The sequence below is a fragment of the Balaenoptera ricei genome, chromosome 1 (genome assembly GCF_028023285.1).
Source record: "Balaenoptera ricei isolate mBalRic1 chromosome 1, mBalRic1.hap2, whole genome shotgun sequence".
Taxonomy (NCBI): Eukaryota; Metazoa; Chordata; class Mammalia; order Artiodactyla; family Balaenopteridae; genus Balaenoptera; species Balaenoptera ricei.
Genome location: NC_082639.1, coordinates 10,042,601 through 10,051,757, shown reverse-complemented (window position 1 = coordinate 10,051,757; position 9,157 = coordinate 10,042,601). Strand labels below are relative to the sequence as shown.

Here is a 9,157-nt window from a genome sequence, read left to right as displayed (position 1 = left end):
TGGAAGAAAGAGATGCCCCAGACAGAATAAAGAACTTGTTTGAATGGTAACGTTTCAGATCACAGACAACTCAGTGCCTTTTTTTTTTTCCATCAGTAACTGGAGTTTCCTGAGTTATAAACTGAGAAAACTGAATAATACATCATGGAGGGCAGCAGTCAGTTTATACTGAGAGTCTCTTTATTTCTGACCATTTCTTTACAAAATCCACCCAGGGAGAACTCCAACATATGTCTCAAGCTCGAATCCACCTAAAGAAATTTAGATTCATATTTCTGACTCTATAGGACACATGTCCCCAAAAGGCCTATTACCTCTCAGAGTTAACTTTTCCCTCTGCAATCCTGCACCCTCGCTTAATCACTTTTTCTTTTCACATTTACATTGAGCAGATATCTGAAACCACGGGTCTGTTTTCCCTTTACGATTCAACTATGTCCTAGATTTCAGTTTCCAAGTGCTCAGAAGAAAGCTTTTGATAGATGCACCCAGGTCGTTAGGGGTATTTCAGCGGTATATGATGGGCTGGGGATGATAGAATGTGTTATCTCCACAGTGCACACAGGGGCTGGAACTAATCCAGATGATCCTGGGACGTCCTAAGACTCTCAGAATCTCAAACAGTTCAGCCCGACACTGGGCAAGTCTCCCAGGTTGGAGGATCCCCTGAGAGCTGTAACTCTCCTGAGGGACAGGATACAGCTCTTGACTTAAACTGGGCAGCCCGGAGGTGTGTCGCAGCAGCTTCTCCATCATGGCCATGGAGATGAGGTTTCCACGCAGGCTGAAGAACATGAGCTGGGGGCAATGGCTCAAGGCAGGCAGGATGGCCTCAAGATGGGAGTCCATGATCCCACACTGATCTAAGTACACTTCCTGGAGGGTGGCTGCAACTTTCTCCAACAGAACTGGGAGGAGCTCAGGACTAGAGTAGGTCAGGGAGATGCCACTCAGATCCAGGCCCTTTAGCTGACTGATGTTTGGACACTGGGATAGATGGCTCAAGTCTGAATCCGAAAGGAGGCAGTGAGTTATTGCAAGGTTGTCCAAGGGGGTTGTCAGACACCTGGGGAGAAAAAGAGGAATTATGTCTTAGAAACTGGGGTGGAAAGTGAACTTAAGGTGGGAGACAAGTGATCTGCCCAAGGCTAAGTTTGGTCTCACCATCTGATAATGATCAATACCCAGAATGCCCAGTCTCATTTTATCCTGAGTTCTTTCACTTTCTTTGTGTGACTGAATCAAGTCCACAGAACCTTGAAAGCTCTCTTTCCTCATCTGTCAAAAGGGTACAACATACTCCACATTCTTTTGAGGATGAATGAAGATAATGGAATGCACTAGAACATGCTCAGAGGAGAGCCTGACACCTTGTGTCAATCAAGAGTGGGCATCACTGAATTTTAATAGTAAGTGACATATCTAAAATTCTTCCTACTCAGTTTTCCTTCAGCCCATGCTTGGGCCACAGGCACCCATAACTCAGGCCAGGTGAGGCTTCTGGGTGACATGCATAGTGGACCAATGTGGGCAAGATCTCACAACATCAGCTGGGGTTGCCAGTCTACAGGGTCTTAGCTACATCCCTGCATCATCTGCAAACCATCTTCCAATTTTTATTATCCCTTTGGCTCCTGCTCCATTACTGTCATCTCCAGAATCATGCATTTTCCATATATTAAGTACCTTATCTGGAGCAAAAAACAACCTTTTACAGACAGGGTATCTGAGAAAGGCTCAGTGTGGTCACAAAACTGATGAGCACAGAGCTTCCATTTAGAAATGTTCAGGCCTGATGGAGTTTTCATTCTTTAAGGCCCCCTATACCTTACCTATTTTCCTAAGTCATCTAAACAAAGATATCGCTTCCTAAAGAAGAAATCACATACCCACACCCACTAGATCCTAACCTCTAGTCCATATCTTCCTAGCAGGGTGTCCCTTTCCAGAGCCCCTATCCCAGTTTGGGCCCCTACCTTGATTTGTATGGTTATGTGATACCACACTTCAGGATAGACCAGCAAAGCGGACAGTGTGTTTCACATTCTAGTGTTGTGTTCGCTGTTACCTGGCCAGTGGTGCACACTCACCTGAGCATCTGGTCCAGGCAGCCTTCAAGGTAGGAGGGAGATTCCATACGGATATCCCGGAGGTGGTGCAGCCTGAGGAACTGAGAGGTAATTTGGACAACATGCTGCTCCTCCTGTTCCTCAAGCGCAGGCACATGGATGTGGGAGAGAAGGAGTCTCTGCACATTACTCATCTGGCCCAGGAGAGGAGCAAACATGGCCAGGGTGGACAGATGCCAGGCGCAATTCACTTGCACCTCCTGGATACAGTTCAGCTGCACCATACTCAGGACCTTCACAATATTTTCCATGGGCATTGAAAGTATCTTCAGTTTCTTACAGCACAGGTGTATGGAAGCTTTCCTCTCCTCCACCCACCTCATGAGGTAGGTGAGGAATCCATCCATGGTCCTTTCTTTGAGGTGAATTTCTATGAACACCACCAAGGGAGCCAAGGACTGCTCTGCCCTTGACCTGTCCTCAGCCACTGGTGCCATCAGAGTGCTTGAACATCCATGGGCCCTGTCTCCAGACCACATTCTCCAGAAGTCTTGTCCAGTATGCCTTAAATCCAGCACCTTCAGTTTGCACCTCCTGTGGGGGAAACAGCGGATTGTCAGCAATGGTTTAAGATCCACACATAATGAAACCACAGTCTCAGAATTTAGGCAACACTCAGACTTCCCACGTGTGCTTTTACTTCACATTCCTGACATCACCTGCTGTCTTGCCCTCTTCTTCCCTCTCTGCCTTACCTTCCTCCATTTCCTTTTCCCCTTCGATCCTTTCTTGTTCTCCACTTCTAGTACCTTCCTTCTAGTGATGCTTAAGCATCACTAGAAGGAGGTGGAGCATGTACTTTCAAGTTCCCTTGCATCTTAAGCACTCCTACGCTTCCGGAAGGCATTTCCCAAAGTGAGCTCAGCAATGGTCAAGGCCTCTGTGTTTCTTCACTGGAATCATCAGAAGCCTCTGGTCCATCCCATGTCCATCCACTCTCCTGACCCCAGGTGTCTCTTCAAAGACTCCCCAGACCCTACCAGGCTACCTGGATCAGACTCACCTGGGGCGATCCTTCTGGGCAATCAGGATATCAAGCCCAGCCAGCACTGCTTGTAAGGTTCCCAGATGAGGCATCTTCATCAGACCCCCCAGAGGCAGGCGGACAAAGGGCCAGGCTTGCACCATGGCCTTCAGGGTCTCACTGCGACTCCCATAGAATGCTTCCATGAACAGTGGGGGGAAGAGCTCGATGGGCAGATACTCCAGAGCAGTGATGTTTGAGGCCTCATCCCTCAGCAGGCTCATTCCCGCCAGGCCCAGGAGTCTGGGTGGGTTCCAGACACTCATCCTGACTCTGCTCCAAAAGGAATCCTGTGGAAACTTGCAGAGAACAAGGCATCTTTCTCAGTCAAGTATGAACACCCCTTAATCTGTCTTCTCACCCTGCAGAGGAACAAACTCATAGCCAAATCACTGCTCCAACAGTAGTGGAAGAGCCTCTGTTTAGCAGAATTTTACTCTAGTCTCTGTGGGCACAAATCCATAACGCTGCCTCTACAGGAACCAGAGCAAGCCTCCTTCCAAGGAGGTAGAAAACTAATGACTTACCCATTCATTTCCTTTCACTGCTTTGCTTAATTGTATTGCACTGGGAATTGGGTACCATGAGCCTGAAGGCTTACCCTAATCTTTTTGGTGAAAACATTTAGAAAATCACTTAGGTCCCTAAAACTATGGGAATAAGAGCATTACGTGGCCCAACACAGCCTCCATCCTCAATTCCCACTGTTCACTGGGCTGGAAAAGATGAAAGACATACCCCTAAAATGAATGCTCTTTTGTGTACAAACTAAATATTTTAAATGTCAAGAAATAAAATTCCAAACAGTTAGATGTTTTCATTAAAAGGAAAATCTTCTTGGTTAAGATAATTAAAAATGATATAAACCAAAGGACAAATCAAAATGTTGAGAATGAGGCAAAACTACACAGAGAGGCAAAACCAAAGCATTAAATTTGTTCATCGGAAAAGAAATAACTAAAGAAACCCCTCTCCCTGCCATCCTGAGCTACATGGCACAATTTGAGACCAGCTGACCATACATAAGAGGAGAGTGTCCCTAACTGAGGTCTGTAACTTACCAGCTCTGATGTGGTAGGCAGGGTGCTCAGTCCTAAGACTGGGTGGAGAACCCAGACAGCGACTCCAGAGGAAGAAGTTTCTGCATCTCTTCTTTGATGCCCGAGGCTTTTATAGGCCTTTCTAATCACATCTTCCCCATTTCCAACTACTAACAACAAATCAGAAAGCGATGCCTGATTAGATTCCAGACTGTCCATCAGGTTAATCCTGATTGGATTTTCGCCTACATCCTGATGAATTGATTGAATCTGATTTTCATTCAGGAGGGAATAAATGGGGGGAGGGGATTCAAGGACTCAATCATTGATTCATTGCACAAACATTGATTGAGTTTTACTAATAGGGTCAGTTATAGCCATGGGTGTGGGAAGAGATTATTGGTTCCTGATATTGGACAGAAACAACAAAACTAGAAAGCATCATTGTTGGAGAATCTTTGCGCAGATCAAACTAATCAAGATGTCCAACAATTAAAACATTATAAAAATATGGTGATGTCATTCCCAAAGGAAACAATATAAACTTCTATCTGCCTCAAGTTGTCACTTAGGTGTTATATAAGAAACATAGCAGATCATGAGCCTATTCAGGGAGCAAGGGAAATGCAATGGGGGATATGCTTGGTACTCCGGGCTTAAGTCAGGGCTTCTCTGAAGCAGGTCAGGTCAAAATCACAATGGGAAGTAAGGGTGGGGACTGGGCATTGTGGAGCTGGGCATTCCTAAAGGGACACTGTGAATGAATCAAGACAGTGTATAGTATGGGTATATTTTTTTTCTCTTGGGAAAATGGAGACTAAAGGACTTTTCTCTGGGTGGAGTTTAGAAATTAAAAAGGGAACCTGTGTCATGTTTAAGGTGTTTCCTTCCGGAAAGATGGTGTCAGTACAGCAAAGTAGCATGAAAAGACTAAATCTGAGAATGTGAGCAGAGGGAGAGGCTGGGAGCCCTGAGAAGACAGGCATTTCCAAGTCTGAGATCCACTGAGGGTTGGCACTGTGGGCTGTTTGGGAACTTGGACCCAGGGGGAGACATGAACGTGGATAAGTTGCACCAAACCTTGTCCTCATCGTGGCAGCTGCTACCAGTAAACATTTTCTTTTAGGTTCTTCCCACAGAGGATGCTCCCAGATGGCAATTAGCCCCAGCCATTTTCCTAGGGGCTTGGCAGCCAAACCATAATTGCATTGACCCCTTTCCAAGTATATTTTGATAGTTAGTACTTCCACAAAATTAGAAAAGTTCAACACAAATTCTGATCAAAGTGACGTCATTAGACACAGAAATAAAATCCTGTTCTCATATTGAGCACTGTTCACAAATACTAACACCTTTCCCTACAAAATTCAGAAGCTATATTTGGTGTTTAAGGATCTGCCATGTTCAGGGATAACTCCCACCCAGGGCTGCATCACATGAAGATTTTTTTGATTTTTCAGGATACAAAGAAAGTGTGACCCTTCCTCTGCCCCCAAGCATTCTCCATGCCTTTATTTCCTCCATTCACTGTGATGTCCATGTAATTCAATTATAAAGCAGCCTAAGAAGACTAGGAGACTTGAAGAGTGTTCTCCATCTTGGTATCTTTCCAGAAGATTCCTTTCACCACATTTCTGCTATGGGTATAAACAGCCTCTGCATAAAATAGGGATCAACTTAATTGTACTCAGTAGACATTTTACCTCTCAGGCCAGTAAACACATTTACTAATGAGCTACAGTAGAGTGAGATTAGTAACAATGATAATCATAAACAACTCTTTTTTATTGAACACAAAACTTAGTGAGCAATGGTGTCAGCACTTTTTATCCATTACCTCAAATAACCTTCACAGGAAATGAAAAGTTAACTGCTCTTTTCCCATTTTTAGGCTGGTGGATTCAGGTGTGGGCTTGGGAGAGAAACCTGCTCACTTCCACACTGTGAATAATTGGTAGATTCCCTCAGGTGAGGGGTTCAGAAGGAACCTAAACATTAGGAAAAACTGACTGACAAACTTCACATGATGTCAGTGTAAATGGGCAAATAGCAGAGTCCAAGCTGGGGATGTTTCTATGGGATCCCAGTCCATGAGATCCAAAGATATAGGAGGGGTCAAAATGTTGGAATGTTCTAGAATTTTAAAAGCCCAGCTGTCTCCCTTCCTCCTGGGTAGAGGAAACCTCCTCTGTCCACCTCCACACAGAGCCTGTTTACTCAGGGGACACACTGGCTGTTGAGGAGGAGGAAGCACATGTGCACAGAGGTGCCATCCTTCCTGCCCAATTCTGGGTCCAGCAGGACTCCCAGAGTCTGGTGAGAGTCTGGATCTGGCATTTCTAGCCTGTCCTGGTTGCATGTCCTCATGACCTTGTCTGCTGCCCACGTCAGAGCTACCCTCTGAACCCATCAGGGGGACGTCCTGCCCTGCTTTTCCTGTCACAGTATCCCAAGTGAGATCCTAAAACATCTGCTCCCAGGTCTCTGCATAAGGGTTTAGAATATATATGTGCATCCAGTTCCCTCTCCCAGCATGAACTGACTTGGAAGCCCTCTCTTTCTGCAGCCCACCAACATCACCTCTCCTCGAACCCAGAGCCTGGTTACAATGCTGGGACACACTTCCACTGAGATCAGCAGAAATCAAGGAACTCTTCTCTAATTCTACTGAGTTATTTTGTAGAATATGACTAACCCCAAGGCATAGAGTTTCCCTGCTGCACTTCTGGATCCATCGAGGCACACAGGAATGCTGAAGGGTGAACTCTCCTGCATAGCAGAGGAGGATCTTGACTCCTCTGGCCTTCCTAGGTGTGACAGGTGATGGAGCACCCTGAAGACCAGTCTCCTGCAGAGGCTCTCCCGCCTGTGGCTCTCTTGGCCCAGTCCTTGAGCTGAAAAATTTCTCCTCAGGTCCAGTAAGCCTTTATTTCTCTCCTAAGTCAAATCTCTTCTTGCCCTGAATGTCTTGCTTTCTGTGCCTTTTTAAAGTCCAGGTCTCTGTGTTGACCCTCCTTGCCCCCTCCAGTCTCAACAGGGTCTCGTTCCACTTTAGATCCACTAATATCTTGCTATAAACAAGGAGCTGTTGCTCTTTCTTCCTCATCAATAAAGACTTGATGACAACATTACCCTGGGTCCAGGCAATTAATCCCAAAGGACAGGCTTGTAGAGACATGGTGGGTGGGGAGGATGTCTGGGACCCTCTCCAGGCAGGATTGGGCCACAGGGAATGAAGGAAAGAAGAGAGAGGAGTGCAGAGAATATCCAGAGGAGCTGGCGTAGGGCCCAGATGAGGGGGGAGTAGAGAAATGTCAGCCTAGCAGGAGATCATGTCCTCTGGCTCTCACAGGACTGTGTCCCATCCAGTCTGGGGACTTGTGTCTGGGGCCACTGGGGACACTGAGGCCCTGGATTTGGGACTGTGAGTTCCCAGGGTCTGGATTTGCTTGCCCTGACTTGCATCAGGCTCCAGTGGCTGCCCTCACACTCACCCCAAGGGCACAGTGTCTGGCCAGGGAAGAGGCTGGAGAGAGAAAGAGTGGTGAGCATCCAGTCTGGATGCAAATATCAGGGGCAGGTTAGGAGGGAAGGGGAGGGTCCTCACCTTGACATTTATGCCAGAGGAAGGGATGCTCTTTGGAAATTTTGCAGTTTTGTCTCCTCACTCATCACAGCTTCCAGACTTTGAGAATTGTGTTTTTCAGGAGAAAATGAGAAATAATGAGGTCTGTTACTGTGTCTCCGTCATCCAAATGACAGCAAATTGCCTACTTTAATCCTTATGAAGGTCATAGGAGATGAAAGTCAAGCCAGGACCCATTGCTTGTCCAGCACAAATGAAGGAGGAGCACAGGGACCTGTACTGGCCTCCCTCTTGTGGGAAAATCCTCCAACGTCCCGGGCTGAGGACTGACAGGAGCTTCTGGTGGTGGCGGTGGAGTGGGGGGAGTGGGGGTGGGAGACGACTCTGTGGACAAGTTCACTGGGATGTCTCCAGCACATGTGACACAGCCTAATACTGTTACCCAGTATTGCTCTCTCCCTCTTTTCTCCTTGATTCATTTAAAAGTATTATTTTTTCTTCTTGTAACTGGAAATTTGTACCCTTTGACGTATTTCTCTCCACTCCCTCCGGCCCAGCCCCTGTCAACCACAATTTTATTCTCTCTTCATGAGAAATTTATTTTCTTTTCCTTTTTTTGAGTCTACATATAAATGATACGATGTAGTATTTGTCTTTCTCTCTCTGGCTTACTTCACTTAGCATAACGTCCTCCAAGTTTATCCATATTTTCACAAATGGCAGAATTTCCTTTTTATGGCTGAATAATATACCAGTATGAACATATACAACTTTTCCTTTATTCATTCATCCATCAAAGGACTTTTAGGTTGTTTCCATATTGTGGCTATTGTGAATAACGCTGCAGTGAACATGGGTGTTCAGACGTCTCTTCAAGGATCTAGTACACTCACAGTGACTATAGTTAATAATATAATATTGTATATTTAAAATTTGCTGAGAGTAGATCTTATAAGCATTCTCACCACACACACAAAAAGAGTTAACTATGAGGTTGTGGATGTCTTAATTATCTTGACCTTGGTAATCATTTCACAATGTATACGTATATCACATCACCACATTGCACACTTTAAATATCTACAATTATATTTGTCAATTATCATTCAATTAAAATGTGTTTACTGAGTATCTACAGTGTACCAACTGCTATTCTGGGTATCAGGGAAACATCCAGTTAATGTGATATGTTCCACTACCATGTTATCTCATATGTACAGACTTTACATTCTGTTGAGACAGACAAAAAACACATAAGCTGAAAAATAAATTTAATACAGGCAGATGTATACCTAGACCACAGTAGTGCAGGAGGGTAAAGGGATTAAAAAACAGCCCTTCCCAATGTGCAACGTTGGTATACTTATTGTTTTGAGCT

The 9,157-nt window shown here is 45.3% G+C and overlaps 1 protein-coding gene across 1 annotated transcript; it reads right to left on the bottom strand.

Annotated features, from left to right (window-relative positions):
• Positions 1-507: 507 nt before the first annotated feature.
• Positions 508-3,419, bottom strand: LOC132348214 (PRAME family member 15-like). The gene is made up of 3 exons (XM_059895584.1): positions 3,133-3,419; positions 2,091-2,663; positions 508-1,066 (listed from the first exon to the last, which is right to left on the bottom strand). The coding sequence occupies exons 1-3, from the start codon at positions 3,417-3,419 to the stop codon at positions 508-510; spliced, it is 1,419 nt and encodes a 472-aa protein (XP_059751567.1).
• Positions 3,420-9,157: the final 5,738 nt, after the last annotated feature.

Coding starts and splice junctions, on each gene's coding strand:
- LOC132348214 (XM_059895584.1), bottom strand. CDS start 3,419: ATGAGTGTCTGGAACCCACCCAGACTCCTGGGCCTGGCGGGAATGAGC. Junction 2,664..3,132: donor GCCCAGAAGGATCGCCCCAG/GTGAGTCTGATC, acceptor TTTCCCCCACAG/GAGGTGCAAACTGAAGGTGC. Junction 1,067..2,090: donor TGCCTGGACCAGATGCTCAG/GTGAGTGTGCAC, acceptor TTTTCTCCCCAG/GTGTCTGACAACCCCCTTGG.